The sequence below is a fragment of the Cajanus cajan genome, chromosome 10 (genome assembly GCF_000230855.2).
Source record: "Cajanus cajan strain Asha chromosome 10, NIPB_CcT2T_4, whole genome shotgun sequence".
In the NCBI taxonomy this organism is placed as follows: Eukaryota; Viridiplantae; Streptophyta; class Magnoliopsida; order Fabales; family Fabaceae; genus Cajanus; species Cajanus cajan.
The window spans coordinates 28,657,479-28,679,178 of record NC_138526.1 but is presented as its reverse complement, the minus strand read 5'-3'; the positions used below and the strand labels follow the sequence as shown (position 1 = coordinate 28,679,178).

Below are 21,700 nucleotides of genomic sequence, written 5' to 3'. Positions count from 1 at the left end.
ACCGAATTTTATCGGTCGCTATTTAGCGACCGAATTAGCGACCGATTAAAATAGCGACCGATTTAGCGACCGAAATTTATCAGTCGCTGTTTAGCGACCGATTTAGCGACTGAAATTTTTCAGTCACTGTTTTGCGACCGAATTAGCGACGGATTAGAGTGGTAGCGAGAAAATCGGTCGCTAAATCGGTCGCTGTTTACTTGTGTTTTATGAAAATATAGTTTGCGACGGAATTAGCGACCAATTTTGAAAATAATTATCAAACAATTGCGACCGAATTTAATTCGGTCGCTAATACTGAACTTTTGAATTTTTTAGCGACCGATTCAATTTCGGTAGCTAAATTTTTTTTATTAAATTTTTAACTAAAATTACAAAGCCAAGATTCGATCCCTGGTGTGGGGGTTATGAGCCAGCAGCCATACCGTTATACCAACTTGGTTTCTTAGTATTCTTGAGAAAGTAATATATATATATATATATATATATATATATATATATAATACAGAAGCTTATAATTTTTATTATCTTATAATTTAATATTGGATTTCTTTTGATTATAAAACATAGTAAATAAAATCTAAAATCTGTATCAGTTTTTTTGATAAAAATATTTAATTAATTTTAATATATAATAAATTTAATATCAAAATATTTATCTAGATTTGAGTTATAATTATTATAATCTTTCTGATTTAATATTAAATATCTTTTGATTATAAAATATAATAAATAAAATCTAAAATCTGTAGCAATATCTTTATACAAATATTTAATATCAAAATATTTATTATAATTTTAATTATGATTTTTATGATCTTTTGATTTAATACTGAATTTCTTTTGATTATAATATTTTAATGTGTTTTATTTGAAATACCAGTTAAAATATTTTATTATCTTTTTATTTTAATTTATTATAAAATAACTAGAATATTTAATTTAGTATTATTAAAAAATAACCATTATAAGATTTAATTTCATTATTTATTATAATACTTTTAGCCATTGTATTGATAAAAAAATATTTTTAATTAAAATATATTTAAAAATTTTAGTTAATTTATTATCATTCACTTACTTTAATAAAAAGTGATAAAATATAATTTATTGTCAATTAATTTAATAAAATAAAAACTTTAAAATATGTATTTAAAATCTATTACAATTTCTTAAATACAAATATTTGATTAATTTTAGTATATATTAAATTTAATATTAGAAAATTTATTATGATTTTAGTTATATGTAATTTAATATTAGATTTTTTTATTATTATAAAATATAGTAAATAAAATCTAAAATCTGTATCAGTTTCTCTGATAAAAAATATTTAATTAGGTTTAATATATAATAAATTTAATATCAAATTATTTATTATGATTTGAGATATAATTATTATAATCTTTTGAATTAATATTAGATATCTTTTGATTATAAAACATAATAAATAAAATTTAAAATCTATAGCATTTCTTTGATACAAATATTTAATATTAGAATATTTATTATAATTTTAGTTATGATTTTTATACTCTTTTGATTTAATACTGAATTTTTTTAATTATAATATTTTAATGTATTTAATATTTTTCATTTCTTTTGATTTGAATTATAATTTTTATAATCTTTTGATTTATTATGATTTAATTTTCATAATCTAACAACTTAACGTTTAAAAATAATGTTTATTTTTAAGATAAATATTATTTAATTATTTATAAACTTTATTTATTAACATAATTATTTAATTATATTAATAGGATGTAAAACTAATTAAAAATTTGATAATAAATTAATATGATTATCCTATTCGAATGAAATTTAAAATAATTCCTTTATTTTAATCTAATTCAATAATAACATGTTTGATTCAAATAAAATTTTAAAATAAATGTTTATTTATTTATTTATTTTAAATAAACTAAGCACAAATTAAAATTTAAAAAAATGCTTATAAAGAATTAATTTTTTTTACTTTTATAATTTAGTTTTGTGAAACCTTCCTCCTTCTCAGTGATACGAGTGACTCTTGCCCTAGCAGAGCCCTTCTTCTCCGTTTCTCCCTTAATTTCTTTTCTGTTCCAACGCCGGCCACTACGCTTCCTTCTCCGTTAAATCGCTCCAACACTCTCTTGCCGGCGGTGAGTTGTTAACAAAATCAAAATAGTGGTCATCTCGCTATTTGCTACACTGCTATAGCATTGTTTGGGGTATTAACTAGGATGCCTTTCTCTTTGGGTATTGCAGGTAACAAGAGCATTTGAGGGTCCAGAAATATCTGCAGAGGTAAAGCAAACCAATCTTCTTCTTTTTTATTTTTTTAAATCTTTTATTTTATTTATTTTTTATTTGTGTGTGTGTGTTGTTGTTAACATTCCTTTTGATTTGTGAATGGCTGCTGTCTTAATGAATTAACTCTAGTCATAAATATTCATCAGGAAAGTATAAGGAAAACTGAACTTTGTTGTTTGAGCATGTGTGACTGTGTGTGTGTACTGGTTATACAGTTGGAAAAAAATTCTTAAGAGGGCATTTAACGTATGATTTTCGGACATGAAAAAAAATTTCTTCACAAAACGCACCCTTTGTGTATGTATGATCACAAGTACCATAGTCCAAAATCCAGGATCCAATAGGCAAAGTTTGAGAAAAGAAGCTAAGGAATTACCATACGAATTCACTAAGTCTGAGGTAAATATATAGAATGGACGACCTTTAGTTGAAGATTCTCCTTAAATGTTGTGATTTTTTTTAGAGTATTCATCCTTTTTCCAAAATCCCACACTTGGGATCAAGAGTTGTTTGGTGTTGTGACTCGTGACGGAAAATGCAAGCACCTTGGTAGGGTAGGGGAATAAGTGGGCTCCTGGAGGATAGAGCCTGACTTGGGTTGGTTCCAATTGGGTTACAAATACAATCCTGTTGGCTGTGCAGACATCTATATATACTTTTTTAAGTTGATTAATCAATACCCTCTGTTTGTTTCATGGTGAAGTAGCATCCTGGCAATTTTCTTCTCTTCATGTTCTTGGGTATTTGTACATTTTGTCCAATTTTGAGAAGAGTAAATTGGGCTTCTGAATTTTTATTTTTGTTCACATTATGTAGTGTTATGTGTCTATGCCAAAAATGAAGTATATTTCTGTTACATATTCAAAACAGGCGAGGTTCGCTAAATTCAGGAATAAGGACAGAAAATGTTATATATTAAAGTAAACCTCTAGAGATTATGCAATGTGTATTTAATAAGGAAACATACTGTATTTAACCTCTAGAGATTAAATTTGTATTTAATCTCGTTAATCATATAATGGGATGGAAGAGAGACTTTTATATTTTGCCTAGGGTATCTTGTATTGTAGCAGGATTAAGGTTAAGTTTATGGGACCCACACCGAGAGTGAGAGATTCACTTATTTATATACTTTTTTTACAGGGGAGCATCTATGGCCTCGTTCTTATGGACTGACTAATGGTCCATGTTTGACTGATTTACACAACATTCGCCCTGCTGATGTAAATGGTAAGAAAAACAACTGCTCGACATTTTACTAGTCAAGTTTGCAATTTTAGTTCATGTTACAAGTATCTCTCAGTCAATTCATCAAGGGGGAACAAGTACTATGGTGAATGTGTTACTAGCTCAACCAAATGTTTGAGGCCAGCTAATAAAGAAGCTGCTTTGTCATTTGTTTTTGTTTTTAATTATAATTTTCAAAGCCTTATAACTGATTGGTAATCATGCTTGAAATTTGATGGATATCTCATATCTGGCTTAGTAGTTCTGTCATGTGTTAATTTATAATTTGGGTTCTCCTGCCCACTGTTTAGTTGGGAGATTTTTAATGATTTTCAAGTCAAGTGATTTCTTTGAGAGGCAAAGTATGAAGTTCTTAAAGGTTATTTGAAATTATCATGAGTTATTTTATGAATTTGAAGTTTAGGACAGGTGTAATGTAATTAGTCAAGATTGTGGTTATGACTTATGAGTATGAGTATGGTTATGTGTCCAAATTTTAGGATTTAGCCATTAAGGATTGTTGTTATAATTATGTCACCTGAGTGTCAAATTTGCTTAAATCTGGCTAAGCGCGACAGTTATATATTGTTGAAATATTGCAGTACTTCCAAAAATAAATCTACAATGGTGATTAATATGAATTGAAATTTGCCATTGACCACACAATTGGTAGCAGTGACAGTGATAATATCTGCAGTTGGAAGCAAACAGCAAAAGAAACACATAGCAAATATGTATTTTGTCAGATTCCTTTAAAGACCATTATTTGCTTTAAGGATATATATTGTGTGATTGGTTAATCCTGTAGAAAATATCATGACGTTGACTAGGATGAATTATTTGCTGAATTATTTGTTGTAAAATAACAATTATTTGCTGAATTAAAATCAAAGAATATATTGTCTTAAAATTTTTGTTGAAATAATATTTTTTATTTTTTTTAGGAGAAATATAACGAGCGTCTAATTGAAGTCAAGCAACAAGCTACACAGGATGACACAGAGGGCTCTGCTTCTACTTGTATTAGTGATAATGAAGTTTATTTGCAGGTGGTTAAAAAGAATCCGAAGGGGAACTTGTATGGGCTTGCTGGATTGACCGATGATTTCATTCGCTCAACACTTCCACAATCTTCTAGGTCACAGCCATCACCAGTCACTGCAGGGGTGATTGAAGAAATGCAAAATAGGATAACTAAATTAAATGCTGAGCTTGCTGCAAAGGAAGCAAAGGAAAAAGCATTGGAAGAGCATATACGACAGCATGATGAGCAGATGCAGTATATACTACGTCATCTCAACATTGACCCTTTAAGGCCAACCCCTCCTGCACTGAGTACTACCCCAGATGATCCTGACCATGCTGTTGATGATGCTCCTGATGACATAGCAGAAGATCCTTAATTAAGCTTCTTTATTTTACTTGTTTCAGGATATTTTATTGTATTTCACTATTACTTTGTTGAAGTTTAAACGTTTTATGTTATTATTGTGTTTTTAGCATACTATATTGACATACTTATATTTTATTTAGTTTTCACTATAATATAAATTTTCATCGATAAGATTATGTCTTTTAGTATGTTCTAGTTTATTATTATAAATTGTGTAATAAATATATTGTTAATTTCATATTCGTTAACAGTTATAAATTAATAATTAAAAAAGAATTTAAAAATACTGATATATTTTAGCGACCGAAATAGCGACTAAAATAATTTGTAGCTAATTCAAGCAGTTATTAGCGACCGAAATAGCGACTGATTCTATTTGTAGCTATATCAGTGTTTTAGCGACCGAAATAGCGACCAATTCTATCCGTAGCTACATCAGTTTTTTAGCGACCGAAATAGCGACCGATTTTATCCGTAGCTATATCAGTTTTTTAGGGACCGAAATAGTGACCGATTTTATCCTTAGCTACATCAGTTTTTAGCGACCGAAATAACGACTGATTTTATCCGTAGCTACATCAATTATTTAGCGACCGAATTAGCGACTGATTCATAAAATGTTTATATTAAATAAATACAAAAAATAGCGACGGAAATTGCTACCAAAAAATTCGGTCGCAAAATTGGTCTCCAGAAGTTAGGAGACCAAAATTTTAGCGACGGATTTGTATTGTCTAGCGACTGATTTTTCGGTCGCTAAATTGCGACGGAAAAAATTTCGGTCGCTATTTGAAATAGCGACCAGGGTTTTAGCGACGGAATTTTTCGGTCGCTATTTCGGTCGCTGAATGAAATAGCGACTGAATTTACCTAAATAGCGACCGATTTTGGTGGTAGCTAAAACTTGATTTTTTTGTAGTGTTCATTACATTAAACCATTTTTAATTGTCACTTTTTATGGCTTGTCTAAATGAAACTGGATCATCATCAATGCTCAATCCACATTCATGTTCAAGTGAATATACATCATAATCACTTGAAATAGCTGACCTCTTTATCCTTTCAGACCTTCTTGGTGTTATTTCTAGCACCTCTTCTATCACTTGTTCATTTGTGACTTGCACATTATTTGTTTGTTCATCATCAATATGTTCATTTTTTCGGTTTTGAATATTATCATGTTGTCTTTGGGTGTTGTTTGACTGTAATACAATCAAAGGAACAACATCTTGATGAGGGACTATAGGTGAAGAAGATTCACCAAAAATCTTTACAATATCCACCATTCGTGATTTCTCACTCCCACTGGCCATTCTCAATGAACATAGCATTACCAGACTCGATAATTCTTGTACTATGGTTAGGACAATAAAATTTGTATCCTTTTAACTTTTTACCAAACCCAATGAAGAAACCATTAATGATTCTTGCATTAAGTTTCTTTTCATTTGGATTATACACCTTTACTTTTGTCAAACAACCCCAAAGATGAAGATGCCTTAAATTGGGTTTCCTTCCTATCCATAGTTCATAAGGAGTCTTAGGAACTGCCTTACTAGGAACCCTGTTAAGCAGATATGCAACGAACTTTAATGCATGCACCCACAAAGATAAATGTACAGTACTATAATTTAGCATAGACCTAACTATGTCTATTAGAGTACAATTTCTCCTTTTTGCCACACCATTTTATTGCGATGTGCCAGGCATAGTATATTGTGCACATATGCCTCTACTTTCAGCAAATGGACTTGGACATTGTCCACTTTCATTAAATTTTCCATAAAATTCACCACCTCTATTAGACCTTACAACTTTAACTTTTCTATCTAACTACCTTTTTACCTCATCAATAAATACCTTTAAGACATGCACTGATTGAGACTTTTCATGCAGTAGTTTTAAATAACAATAATGTGAAAAGTCATCAATAAAGGTGATAAAATACTTTTCACCGCTCCAAGATGGAATGTCAAAAGGTCCACAAATATCAATGTGTATCAGTCTTAGAAGTTCATTACTTCATGTAGCATAATTCTTTGGTATTTGTTTAGTTTACTTTCCTTTAATACAATCCAAACATATATCCCAGTCACTAAAATTCAATTGAGGCAAAATTTCATTTTTAATTAGCATCGTTATCCTTTCTTTATAAATATGACCTAATCTTTGATTCCATAGATAAGTAGAACTATCATTACGTATATTACGCTTGCTACTAACAACACATTCAACATTAAACAAGGATTCTTTAAACTTCAAGATTGAAACAATACAAACCATCTATTAAAGTACTAGATCCATAATAGTACATATCCTTAAACATAGAAAATACATTGTTTTCAATCCTGAAACTAAAACCTAATTGATCCAACTTTGCAACAAAAACTAAATTACTAGTGGAAAAAAAACTTTTAAAATCGGTTATTTTTAACTTTTAAAATCAGTTCCCTAACCAATTTTAAAAGAGCTGATTTTAAAAGTTAGACTTTTAAAATCGGTTAAATAATTGATTTTAAAAGTTAACTTTTAAGATCGGTTGTTTTATAACCGATTTTAAAAGTTAACTTTTAAGATTGGTTGTTTTATAACCGATCTTAAAAGTCGTGGCTGTGTAAAATTTAAATTGGAACAGGTCGTTCCAAAATTGGAACGGGCCATTCCAGGTTGTTAAAAAGGCCTAAAATTATAGTTTGGAACAGGTCATTCTAGCATAGTTTGGCATGAGTTAAAATCAATCCAGAACAGGCCGTTCTAATTGTAGAATGGGCCATTCTAGATTCAAAATTTACCGGAATAAACCAACAACGAAACTAGAGACACGAGAAGGGAATGAGAAGAAGAAAATGAACCCGAAAAAACACCAAATGCAGGCATAGACGGTGACAAGGTTGTGCTCCCGGTGCCCACGGTTGAAGCATTGGTGGTTGTCACCGTCGAGAAAAGTGGTGCCGAAGACGAAAACGAACCTGGTGACTTTAACCCTCCTGCATCCCAAAAAATCAAAAACTTATTCTTTAGCTTGAAAAGAACCCCAATGTGGCCAACTATAATCAAACAACAACATACCTTATGGGAAACTTTAGAAAATGAGAGCACGAGAGAGTAAAAAAAGGAAAAGAGGGAAAGATCAAAGAGAATGAGAATAGAGGGAAATATAAAAGGTTTCTGACGATATTTTTAAAATCGATTATTTAAGAACCGATTTTGTATGTAGTATACAAAATCGGTTCTTAAATAACCGATTTTGTATGTAGTATACAAAATCGGTTCTTAAATAACCGATTTTAAAAGTAGCACTTTTAAAATCAGTTCTTAAATAACTGGTTTTAAAAGTAGCAATGTTAAAATCGATCATAAAATAACCAATTTTAAAAGTACTTTTAAGATCGGTTGTTTTATGACCGATCTTAAAAGTTATGTCTGATATAACTTTTAAGATCGGGTGTTTTCTAACCGATCTTAAAAGTTGTGTCAGACATACCTTTTAAGATGGGTCATAAAATAACCGATCTTAAAAGTACTTTTAAGATCGGTTAAAATTTAACCAATCTCAAAAGTGTTCACATTATTTACAAAATTGTCACCGCGTGACTTTTAAGATCGGTCACCTTTTAACCGATCTTAAAACCCCGATTTTAAAACTAATTTGGAACGAATTCCTAGCACATCCAGGTACATAGAGACATCCTTCCAAATTTATATGACATCTCGTCTCAAAGAATAATCTATACATCCCAATGCTCTCTATCCTTGCCTTTATTCTATTTCCTATATAGAGAAACTTTTCAATTCCTCTTATGATTTGGATCAAAAGGAATCCCTGCATAAAATGTGACACGTGAATAGTTGTTCAGAAATCAAGCCATCAAGCATTATTAGGTACCTCAACAAGCTTTGATTCAAAATTATAGATATATAAAATACACCTTTCTTTTCAAACCATTTCTTTCTTTTCAGGAAGTCCTTTTTGAAGTGGCCACTTGCTTTACAAAAGTAGCATTTCTTTTCTTTATGGGCTCCTCCATAACCTTTAAATGGACTTTTCCCTTATTCTTCTTACTTGACTTGTTTTTGCTAGTGCTAGCTCCATCATGAGTCATGAGATGAATTGACTTATCCTTCATTTTCTTTAACTCCCCTTCATCCTAAATTAACATGACCTTAATTTCTTGAAAAATATATTTTTCCTTAAGAGTGTTATATAGTTCACTTGAAATCGGCCAAATTCAATAGGAAGAAAGTTCAAAATAAATTGTACTAGAAAGGACTCACTCACTTTCATTCCCATGGAATTTAACTTTGCTTCCAGATTAGCCATTTCTGTCACATGATCATGAATTGGTTGAGACTAATCAAACCTTTTGTTTGTCAGTTCACTTGATAGATTCCTCATAATTGACTTGTCAGTAATGTCAGATTGTGAGTAATCCTTGACCAATATCATGAATTTCCTTACATTATTTGTTTTGGGCATAAATGGCTTTACATTTGTAACCGTAGTTAATCTCATCAAGTTCAATGCCAATCTATTAGACAGATCCCAAGCCTCAAAGAGAGACTTGTCAGCATCAGCACTGGTCTTTGTAATGATTAGACAACTTTCATCCATTACCAATGCTGAGTCTAAGTCAACTACACTCAGTTGCAACTAGATCATTTCAGACCAATCAACATAATTCATTCCATAGAACTTGATCATTAAGTTACCAAAAGTGAGCATATTGGACATAACTGCATACATTTAAACAAACTCACACATTAATGGTTTGAGTAAAACTAATAGATTCAAAACTACATAACCTTTAATCATGCATCTAAGTTCACCTTTGGGTGATAAATAAATACATATCGACATGAATAATAATACTAAACAAATATACTTTAATTGGTAATAAATCATACTTTTCTTGACATGCATGTTATCTTTGGATATACACACACTCAACAAGCATAAAAACAAATCTTTAATATAATTGATTATAAGCAACGATTCACCTTTGGGTAATCTATGTATGTCTTATAATTATCAATTTTAAACAACCCAAACATATCAATTACATAAAATTATTATTCTAATCAATTATGTAACTTGGAATTATATATATAAACTCATAAATTAAATCACTTTTATGATTAATAAACCTTACTTTAATATATAATTTTTTACAATTGTTTTTCAAATACTATACTTTACATAAATTCATGTACACTCAAAAACAAATATCAATTATTGTTAATAACCATGTACATTGCGCACTTACCATAATTATTGTTAAAAACAAATGCAAATGCCATAATTTTACAAATACACTTTTTTTTTCTTATAATATTTAAAATGCAAATACAATCAATCGGCTTGCGCATAGTAAAAGGCTTCAACACAGCGAATGATAATATCATTCTTTTGCTTTGTGCACAATGCAATCACGAATTCCAATCATATTTATTGTGCACGTATTATTTTATGCAATTCAATCATCTAAGCACATATAAAACATATGCATTCATCCATAAATTTTAAAAAACAAACAATTAAAATCCTTATTCATCTTAAATGATTTCAATTGTATATGTAGAGAGAAGCCACATACACATATATATGGAGACAAATTCAATTACAGAGTAAAGAAGATCTTTAATGGAGAAATATATTATCTTTAATTAGGCTCTAATATCAAATATTTGTAAATTTTATGATCACATGTAATTTCATAGAATTCATCATTCAAGAGAATTATAGTCAAAGAATCTTAAATAAAATATTTCTTACTATTTTTATACTCCATATTTTTTATAAGAAAGTTTAGAAAACATATCAGGATCCATTATGTAATATAAAATTTTTAATAAGTTGTTCTCTTTTCTCTTATTTCCTTTAATAGGTCTCTATGATGGTATGGAAATCTCTTATTATTTGTTTCTTGGATGTTTTTATAATTTCCTCCATGAAAACAAGTTTTATGAAGAAGTGTAAAAGAAACTTTTGAGATAGTAAGGAAGAAAGAAATTACACTAGTTTATAAAACCAACTTAACTTCTATAACTTCCTTTAATTTCCATTTTTCAAATTCAAAGCACTTCGTGCCTTTATTAAAGATAAAATAAAATAAAAATTAAGTAATAATTATATGTTGGTCTAATATTATAATTAATCAATTAATTTTAGGGTCTTGATTTTGATAAAAAAAATATTATTTTCTCTAATTTTTTAAAATGAAAGAGTATAATGGTCAATAAAATGTGGAGACCAAGGTGATTCTAAAAGGAGTATTCTCTTTATATATTAGTGTAGATTTTTCAAATTCAAATTCTTTAATGTCAAAATTACCTTTTAATGAAGTGAAAAAGAGGGGAATTAGTTTGAATAACTTTAAAATAATCTCCAATGACTCTTAATATATTTTACGTCTAACAACCATTACATTAGACATCTTTTCATTAAAAGTCATATTTTAAATACATAAGTTAACGTTAGATTAAATAATTAAAAAAAAGGTGATTGTCATCCAAGACCTAGAGGAATGAGTAATTATGACCATAACTTTGATGCCCCTCAGGCTTTCAGGCCCATTATTTTTGAACATTTGTACATAATATGGTTCTTTTGTATCACACGAATTCAGTGGTTTATTTTGATATCTAAATTAACAAAGCACAATTAAATGTGATAATTCCTTTATAACTTAAGCCTAAATTATCTCATCTCTAACCTCTACCCCAACATATGAAAAACACCATAAAATAAATATAAAAATATCACACTTAATTACATATATCTCAAATATAGATAATTAAAAAAAATAACCTAAAATTATCATACTTAATTACATGTGTGATACCCTTATTACCCCAACACATATATTGTAAGAATGTAAATAAGCTAAAGAATAAATCTTTCAATGTTGGTAAAAGGGTTCACATAAAAACCTTCACAAATGTTCTTCAATATCCAAATGATTGAAAATAAATAAATTAAAAAATGAAACATAAGAGTTTACAAATTGTTTTTTTTGAATAATAAATATAGCTCCGAATTCATATAAAAATTTCATGTCTTAAAAATCCTCTGTCCCGATGTCACAATATCAGAGCATACTCATAATTCAACCGTTGGCATTCTAGATGCCACTCATAGCCGGATCTTCCTCACCTAAAACATCCACAAGTTGTACGGTGAGAAAAGAAAACATCTATATGGAAAGCACAGAAGGAAAAACACAACATAATCTCATCATAACTCCTTAATGAAATATTCACAAGCAGTTATATATATCATAATTTATCAATCATTCATCATCTTCACATCTTAATTACATCAATCCATCACAATCCACACAAATCTTTCAATTAACCCTATGTCGAGGTCACGCCTGTAGCATCTCTTGCCCAAGGTCGTGCCACCCCCGACATAAGCATTAATTACCTCACACATCCCACCCTATGCCAAGGTCACGCTTGTAGCATATCTTGCCCAAGGTCGTGCCACCCCCGACATAAGCATGAGAAATCACACATCCTACACTATGCCAAGGTCACACCTATAGCATCTTGCCCAAGGTCGTGCCACCCTTGGTCATAAGTGTGAGGAACCACAATCACATTCACATTCACATTTCATAACTCAATTCCACAACACATACACAAAATCCACACAAAGTAGTGGTTCACATATTCCTCAAACAATTCACCATGAATCCTCTCTACTTCATCAATTTTTACCATATAATATAACAATAACATTTATACATTAATATAACACTCAATTGAATCATCAATTTAGTAGAATCTTAACTCAAATAGTAAAACCCCCAATTTTTCCAAAACCTAACTCATGGGATCATCAATTCCTCAAACAGAAACAATTATAAAATTACCCATAATTCTAAGGGACCCTTTCTCTACCCAATTCCCTTATGTAACTCTGCATACAAATAATTCCCTTTTCCCCCGTACCTGGATAAAAGTAGTTGAAACTAAAACAAAGATCTCCTTGGTCTCCTCCTCTAAGTGCCCCTCGATCTTCAGAGAGTGTAAAAGGAAAATAAGAGAATGTAGAAGAAAGAAAGTCATAATCGAAAGAAGTCAGAACTGAAAAGTGTGATTTTGGGAGTTCCAGAGCGCTCTATTTATAGGCATCAGGCGTCGCCGGAACGACCCGTTTCAAATCTGGAACGACCCGTTCTGGACTCTAACGGCATGTGTAAAATTCACATCCAGAATGGCCTGTTCTCAAAGCAGAACGACCTGTTCTAGGATTGCACTTAACCCACAACGGCCATATCTGGAACGATCCGTTCTCAATTTGGGAACACCCCGTTCTAATTTGGGAATGCACCGTTCCCATCTAAAATTTGTACACTATTTTTGTATTTTGGAATGGCCCGTTCCAGTTTGGGAACGGCCCGTTCTAGGATACAAAATCACTCCCATTTTAGTAGTTTGGAATGACCCGTTCTAATTTAGGAACGACTCGTTCTAGGCTACTAATCACCTCTATTGGGCCTTTGGGCTCTCAAACAATTTGTGAAAATCGAACTGTTACAACATGTATCTCAAATATACATAAAAAAATGTGGTGTTACAAGAAAGACATTTTTTTTTGTATCTTTATATATTTATCAAAAATTAAAAAATAATTAATAAAAGTTATAAAATAGTGGATAATTTGTTGGAGGAGACTGGGTGATGAATATGAGTAATTAATTGTAAGGTTAATAGACAACATAATTAATAATAATAATCAAGGAGTCCAGCTTAATCAATAGAATAAGTGAAATATTATAAACTCTCTAAGTACTAATTTAATCTTAATGAAAAATAAATACATAAAGGCGGAGAAAAGGTGATTGTCATCCTAGACCCAGAGGAATGAGTAATGAACATAACTTTGATGCCACTGGTTGGTTTTCAGACCCATTATTTTTGACATTTGTACATAGTATGGTTCTTTTGTATCACACGAATTAAGTGGTTTCTTTTGATGTCTAAATTGACAAAGCACAATTAAATGTGATACTTGTGGTTTTTTTTTTCTTATAGGGTAGGAAAAGGGCAATGAAGATACTGAAAAACATGCTGGAGGAAAGACGGAAAGTACCTAGGAAACAACAAATGGATTTTTTTGATCATGTTCTAGAAGAACTTACGAAAGAGGGAACTCTCCTCACTGAAGAGATAGCTCTGGACCTCATGTTTCTGCTCTTCTTTGCAAGTTATGAAACCACTTCTCTGGCTATCAGTTATGGCATAAAAGCACTCTCTGACAATCCCTTGGTGCTCAGGCAATTACAAGTACAATAAGCATCACTTTAAGAAAAATTAAAATTAGTGAAACAATAATTCACATTTCATTTTTGCAACTGTAGAAATAATGCACTCCTTATTCTGGCTTGTAGGAAGAACATGAAGCCATCATCAAACGACGTGAAGATCCTAACTCCGGAGTCACCTGGCAAGAATACAAATCAATGACATTTACACATCAGGTTGGTCAACAATTTCTTCATTTGTTTTTTCTTTTGCTTCTGAACGAGACAAATTGTTTTTTATTTATTATGTGTACATATTTTATTTAAAAGTCCATGATGAATAATTGCAGTTCATAAATGAAACCATCAGACTGGCAAATATAGCTCCAGGAATCTTCCGGAAGGCACTAAAGGATATTAATTATGGGGGTATGTGATCCTTGATTAATTAGATCAAATACCATCAGTTTCTTACTGGTCCCTCCCAATAAACATTCGCCTATATGTGGTCTTAAAATTATTAAAAAAAATAAAAATATTTTAACTATAATTCATGTTTATTATGATAATTTCTCTAAGAGTAATTTAAAATTTATAATTAAAATTATTCAAATATTTTACACTGATAATCCAAGTTATTTCAATTTAAAAATTAAAGTTAAATATTAATATATTTGAATTTCCATATATACACAAATAAAAGTTAAACAACTAAAATAATTTAATTTCATAAGTCTAGACAAAAATTAATATGTTTCGGTATTCAAATTTTTTTAAAATTTTTTTATCTAATTTATGCACTAATTAAGAAACTTAGTTAATATAATTTTAATTTTTTAATTTCAATTTAAAATATTTTTCTTCTTATGGTATATTACGTACCTCTCATTGAAATTTGATATCAATAATAAAAACGGTCACTAGAAATAGAATCTTAATTAAATAAAAAAAATATCTTAAAGATGTATGGTATCATTGAATAAAATAAAATAATTTAAAATTTGTTCATATTTTAATTTATTATTCATGAATTCGTTTTACTTAGAGTATAGATATTAAGAGTACAACACTTCAATCTCACAAATCCAAATAAAAATCCATACTTTGATCTTATTATAACGTATTTAAAAGATAATTGCCCTTCCCGGTTCGTGTATCAGCTGGTACTAATTCATCTATCTGTTAAGAATTTTATATACAGATATCAATAACTCCAAATACTTTTGTCATCATCTCCATTTTGGTCAAATTGGATTTTAAATTTTGGCACAACCGGTTGAATCATGGTTAAGTTATATATTTTTTTTTCACTTTTTTTATTTGCAAAATCTAACATTACTCATAATTAATATATACGAGCAGGATATACCATACCATCAGGCTGGTCAATCATGGTGTGTCCCCCGGCTGTGCACTTGAACCCAGTGAAATATGAGGATCCTCTTGCCTTCAACCCATGGAGATGGCAGGTGTGTCTAATAATTTTTTCATTCTTTCCAAAGCTTGCATTCATAGTTGCTTTAGAGAATCTAAGAAATTGATGTATGAAAATCATGAACTACATCCTATTTTTGCGTGTATAGGTTGAAAAAGGAAAAATTGGGTAAAAGAGAGAAAGTGGTAGATTATAGATTATGCATAAATGACATAAAACAATAAAATAACTAAAAATTAAATGAAAGAGAATTTTATGGAGACTTGGGATAATAAGGGGAGAAATTTTAGATCAGAACCTCTCTTTTGTTATCTTTGTTATTTTTTGTTTATTGATGAAAGAGAAACTAATCATACCATAATAATGATAATCTTATTGATGTTGTTAATTTCACTAGCTTGTAATTATACCACCTAGCTATAAATTTATATAATTATATAAAAGAAATATTATTTTTTAATAATTACTTTTGATATGTACCATTTTAATTTTTTTATTTTCTATAATTTTTTAAAACTATTTTTTCATCAATAATTTTCTTTTCTTTTCTTTATTTATTGTATTGTGAAATTTCTCATAAATAACTGCACGTTTTTTATTTTTAAATTATTCACAGATAATTCTTCACAAAATACTATATTTTTTTTTAATTTAGTGTAGATATGGAGTACCTTTTTAGTGTTGGTATTCAAGTAATTTAATAGGATATAATTACCATCATTTGGGTTCTTTTAGATTTACAATTTTTTGGCTTATTAAAAAAATCAATTTAGTGACCCAAAAAAAGTGACCTGTAGGGAATGGGAATGAATGCTGCTAGCAAACATTTCATGGCTTTTGGAGGAGGTTTGAGATTTTGTATTGGGGCAGACTTCGCGAAGGTTCAGATGGCTGTTTTTTTTCATAACTTGGTATCAAAGTACAGGTAAGATTATGAAATAGACAAATGGCAATGCCATACATGAATAATATATATATATATATATATATATATATATATATATATATATATGTATGTATGTGTGTGTGAGTTATAATAATACTGGTATAACTTTTACTAAGTATTATACAACTCAATATAATTTATTAAATGTGAATTTTATAAATTCAACTATTAGATTGAAAATTCTTTACTCTTATATCATATATATAAAATTTTATATTAATCCAAGATGATCTGATACTTCATTCTTATAAAATAAAATTAACGTAATATATATATTTCAAAATATACTAAAATATGAATACTTTGATTACCTTTAAATTGTTATTCAATTTTAACAAAATTTGATATAAACATATAAAGTGATATGAACTTTCAATCTAACGGTTGGATTTACAAAATTTATATTTAATATAAAGTTATTAAATGGAGTAATACTTAGTAAAAGTTATACTAGTATTATTATAATCGTCCTCTATATATATATATATATATATATATATATATATATATATATATATATATATATATATATATATATATATATATATATATATATATATATATATGTGTGTGTGTGTGTGTTAATTTAAGTTGAAATATCTTGAAACGTATGAATATTTCAGTTGGGAACCAGTCAAAGGAGGAAATATTGTTCGAACTCCTGGTTTACAATTTCCGGATGGCTTCTACGTCCGGATCATGCAGAAAGATCAAAGGAAAGCATGAACCAGAATCTACATTTACAAAATAGTTAGTATTGTTAAGAATAAATTACTTGTTTGGATATAAATTTAGAAATATTTTTTAGAGGTTTTTATTGAAAAATATATTTTACTTTCAATAAAGAATTTCTAGAAAGCATTTCTAACTTGTTACCAAAAATTGTTCAAAATATACTCCCCTTGCTCTTTAATTAAATCCATAATGTCTTTGTGTATGAAGGAGTTTGTTGCAGTAATTTTGTGTTTAGAATGAGTTATTTGCTGTATTTTGTGTTTAGAATAGCATCCTGTCCTACCAGGAATTAATGTACTAGTTTTAAGAATATTTTTCGTATTTTTTTTACCACTGGCCTTTATTTTAGTGTAGGGGTTGTTTTTAGTTAGAATGTAAATGTGTTGAAGGGCTATGTATATAAAAGCCATTATTGCTTGTTGCTAATAAGATTATTAAGTTAAAATCATAGTTTTAAAATTTAGATCGGTTATCATATTAATCCGTGCGTTAAAAGTTAATCTAGTGAATTACTAATTGAACTGCATGATTCAATTTTTATTAATTTTTTTAAAAAAATATTTATGTTAAATATATTTTATATTTATAAATTTCAATAAATTCATATCTTATCTTAAATTTCAATTTTCATCTTATTTAAAATTATCTTTATTTTTATTTTATATAAAGAAATACATTAATAAAAATAATTAAAAAACTTTTTGGTTGAACCAGTTTAACCCACCGGTTCGATCTACCGGTTCACTGGTTGAACTGAAAAACTAACCAATTCACTCCAAATTAAAACGGGTCAAATACATAAGCGATCCAACTCAAAATTCAGACCAACTAGACAACCTGTTCCCGGTTCAACCGGTCCAATCGGTCAATCTCATCTGTTTTTAAAACACCGATTAAAATTGCTTACATGCCCTTGCTTTAGTTCCTATATTTTTGTATTAGAGCCCTTAGTGGGTCGAAGAAGAAAGTCATAGTTTTCAAAGTGATTTAAAAACATGGGAGCAAGAGATGGATAGAGTTATGACGAGTCAAGGGAATTTCGTGCAACCAGCAACAATTCTTCGATTAGATATTCTTAGGTTATGTTATGATTTTGTATTCGTTTGAGATGAATGTTTTTATCAAGAGGAGAGTTAGTATATTTTGTTGTTTTATCAATTATTTACGGATACAATTTCTTAATAATAAGATATTGTTCACCTTACATCTAAATTTTCATGATTTTATTTTTGATCATTATTCAAAAAATTTATAATTAATGGAGTATATGTATATTTTATAAACTTATGTTTTTCCTTTTATTCTAATGATGTAGCACTTGATTTGTATTCCCCACATATATGATGGTCATTGATATTGAAAAATTCAATTAAATAGTCACCTAGATTGAAGAGTGATTTACACTACTACAATGGGCACACAATTTAGATTAACTAGTGGCAAAGAGGGGATCAATGTTGGTGTTACACTTTTCGTAAGTATATCAATTGTCGTATGTAATAAATTAGACAAAAGTCTAATAAGTTATCAAATTCACATGAACTTAAGTTAAGATTCGATAGGTATATTTATCTCTCATACTAAGCCAGGAAATCCAAACTTGGTTTAGGAACATGACAAATTGAATCCATTTAATAATGATTCTATGAATCATTTGAATTGGTGAGTATATTTATGTAAAAATGAAATAAATTTAGTTATGATGAGAATGACTGCAAGAATCCATTTGAAAATAATCTATTCCATTGAAATTGATCAAATACAATATTAATAAATTCTTTTTTAACTATATTTTATTCACTGGGCAAATCCAATTTATTGTTCTTTGATGAGTTGTATGTGTTTAACTAAATCTTGGTATTAAAGAGATGAATTAATAAAAATTTAGATTTTTTCAACACGAAATGTAAAATCCATGAAAATAAAATTAGAAAGCATGTAATAGAGTAATGGAGAGTTTGAATTTATAATATAAGAATAGCCTGGGATTGATTCACTAACTTTCTTCATGCAAATTCTCTTAAATTTTCATTCAATATTGAAATTAATTATACAGTTAATTCAACAACCCACAATTATATTTAAATCCTAATTTCTTATATAAAAAATTTCAAGTTGTTTACATCCCAATTCCTTGGTAATTTTTGTTAAACAACATGTATTAAGGTTAAGGATCAAAGGTTGACTAATAAGATTTATCATATTCCTAATAATAAATGTTATCAATTTTTTACTTAGATTTTAATTTTAAAAGTGTTTCTCAACCTCAATTAAAAATTATATATAAAGTCTTGCATAGATTGATCAAACCACAACAAGTATTAAATATAATGTAAAAATGAATAACTCTATAAAGACATTTATTAAATTATATATAACACAGAAATTATATAGGTATAGTAGTTACCTCAATCTCCAATAGTAGAAACTTAGTCACTCATAACTTAGGATTACATAATAAAAGAAGGACCTTTGAGCAATCCATGCTTACAATACTAATCTAATAAGAACTCTCTAATCTCTCTAAAAGTATGCTTGTAAAAAGTATGATATAGAGACTTTCTAAGAATTCTATTTAATTTATAATATTTTGTAATCATCTTTTGTTCATGTATACTCACTCAAAAAGTCCATGTAACTTGCTCTAGGTGAGCTTATTCGACCTCCTAGAGTTGTTTTCTGTCTTGACTAGGCCACACTACTACAAGATGCATATTCTATATCAGTTCTCTAAAGGCATCTACATCGGTTCTAAAACCGATGTAGAATAGAGCGACGTAGAAAATGTATACATTTTTACATCGGTTCTGAAAAACCGATGTAGATTTAAACATAAATCTACATCGGTTCTCTGGAGAACCGATATAGATTTATGCTTAAATTTACATCGGTTGTCCAGAGAACCGATGTAGATTGCATTGGAAAAAAAAAATCATGCTTATTTTTGGATTATTTCTGATTACCTGTAATGAACATATATATAGCTCTAGACAAAATAATTATCATTCCCAACTAAAGTGTAACCACAAATCTGGCCATTCCCAAACAACATGATGTAGCATAAATTTTTGCAAATACCCCAGGCCAGATAAACAAATGGTACCAATGAAATAAATAAAAAATATTGTTTCAATACAGCAATTGCATTCCTCAAATTTACTCAATTATAATTATAGCAATTGTAGCAATATTGTTTAGTAGTCTTATTTAGCTGGGCTAGTAATAAAATTCACAACAGTACTATTTGGCCTATATTATTATTATTATAAATAGGAATGTTAATAGTTAGTAGTTAGTAGAAAACTTCACAATCTTATTAATGAAATACACACACATTCTCTTTTTTCATTCTTTTCCAACTTCTCCTTATAATTTCGATAGCAATGAACAAACACAAAAAATAGGAACGAAATGCTACGGGGAAAAGTAGAAAACCATTAAGGAAAAAAAAATAGTCTGTCCTAGTTGAATTAAGGAGGAGGTGAAGGCAACCACACTCTGCATAACAAACAAGATGACCACGAGAGGTATCATTCTACTAGACTTGGAAACATTCAACTTGTTGAAGTAACATCACAACCACACATATATAAAATAAACATCTAGCTGAAAACAAAAAATAATTAACACATTTAGAAAAATGATTGCTGCATGGTTCATCTATAATAGCACAAAACTTTCATCCATTTAACCATGCAACACACTGTAGTCTAGCATAGGCTTGTTCAGTCCACTAGAGTTGGGCGTCATTATATTTATAGAGAAGACGGCCATAGAACATGAATAAACAAGGAATAAAGAATCATAAAGATTAAATGAATTATAATATTAATTTAGGGGCATGTCATGTTCAGAAATGTCAAACATAATTTCCAAAAGATGAATACACACAAGTGCAGCAGCTTAATATTTTGGAACAAACCTTCAAGACCAGAGCAGTAAACAGCACCAATTCAGCAAATTCACTGAGTTTTTTTTAAGAATTCCTTCAACCCAGGGCGTTCAAATACTGTAACATAATTGATTTTTGGTTTGGCTTCTCCTTCCTTGAAAATCCAACATGCCCAATTGAGGATATTATATTCTAGTAATGGACAAGCAATCAAATACAAGTTACAAAGTAACTTACCTTGTCTATCGATACACATTCCAGCTCAAACCAATTCAAACCACCTTCAATTGCTTGAGTCCGTAGAGCAGCTGGCAAACTTGATGTCTCATATGCACATACCAGTGTTTCATCCAAGTCTAGCACCACCTACAAGTGCACATGAAAGATCAAAATCTGCATTAGCAACTGGAAATTTGTGATAAATGGTAATAGAAGATTTGAGGAGCAGAAGTAACAAGAAAACAACATAGAGAATGACTTCATCAGCATTCTTCTATCAACTCATCAAAAGAATACCCTTTATACC

The 21,700-nt window shown here is 29.3% G+C and overlaps 2 protein-coding genes across 3 annotated transcripts in view; both read left to right on the top strand.

Moving 5' to 3' along the window:
* Positions 1-17,920, top strand: part of LOC109807028 (cytochrome P450 87A3-like) — a 32,225-nt gene extending 14,305 nt beyond the window's left edge. Inside the window, 6 exon segments of the mRNA XM_083065227.1 lie at positions 13,958-14,209; positions 14,314-14,403; positions 14,517-14,643; positions 15,529-15,635; positions 16,399-16,526; positions 17,171-17,920. Of these exon segments, the coding sequence (XP_082921353.1) occupies positions 13,958-14,209; positions 14,314-14,403; positions 14,517-14,643; positions 15,529-15,635; positions 16,399-16,526; positions 17,171-17,273 (807 nt within the window). The 3' untranslated portion in view covers positions 17,274-17,920.
* Positions 510-5,029, top strand: LOC145952587 (uncharacterized). 2 transcript variants are annotated; one of them, XM_083065225.1, is made up of 4 exons: positions 510-2,144; positions 2,251-2,289; positions 3,439-3,525; positions 4,467-5,029. In XM_083065225.1, exons 3-4 carry the CDS (start codon positions 3,523-3,525, stop codon positions 4,923-4,925), a joined length of 462 nt encoding a protein of 153 aa, XP_082921351.1. In that variant the 5' UTR covers positions 510-2,144; positions 2,251-2,289; positions 3,439-3,522; the 3' UTR covers positions 4,926-5,029. The 2 variants fall into 2 exon arrangements, with proteins under 2 accessions (XP_082921351.1, XP_082921352.1); XM_083065226.1 differs by lacking the exons at positions 510-2,144; positions 2,251-2,289 and having other exon boundaries at positions 3,082-3,525.
* Positions 17,921-21,700: the final 3,780 nt, after the last annotated feature.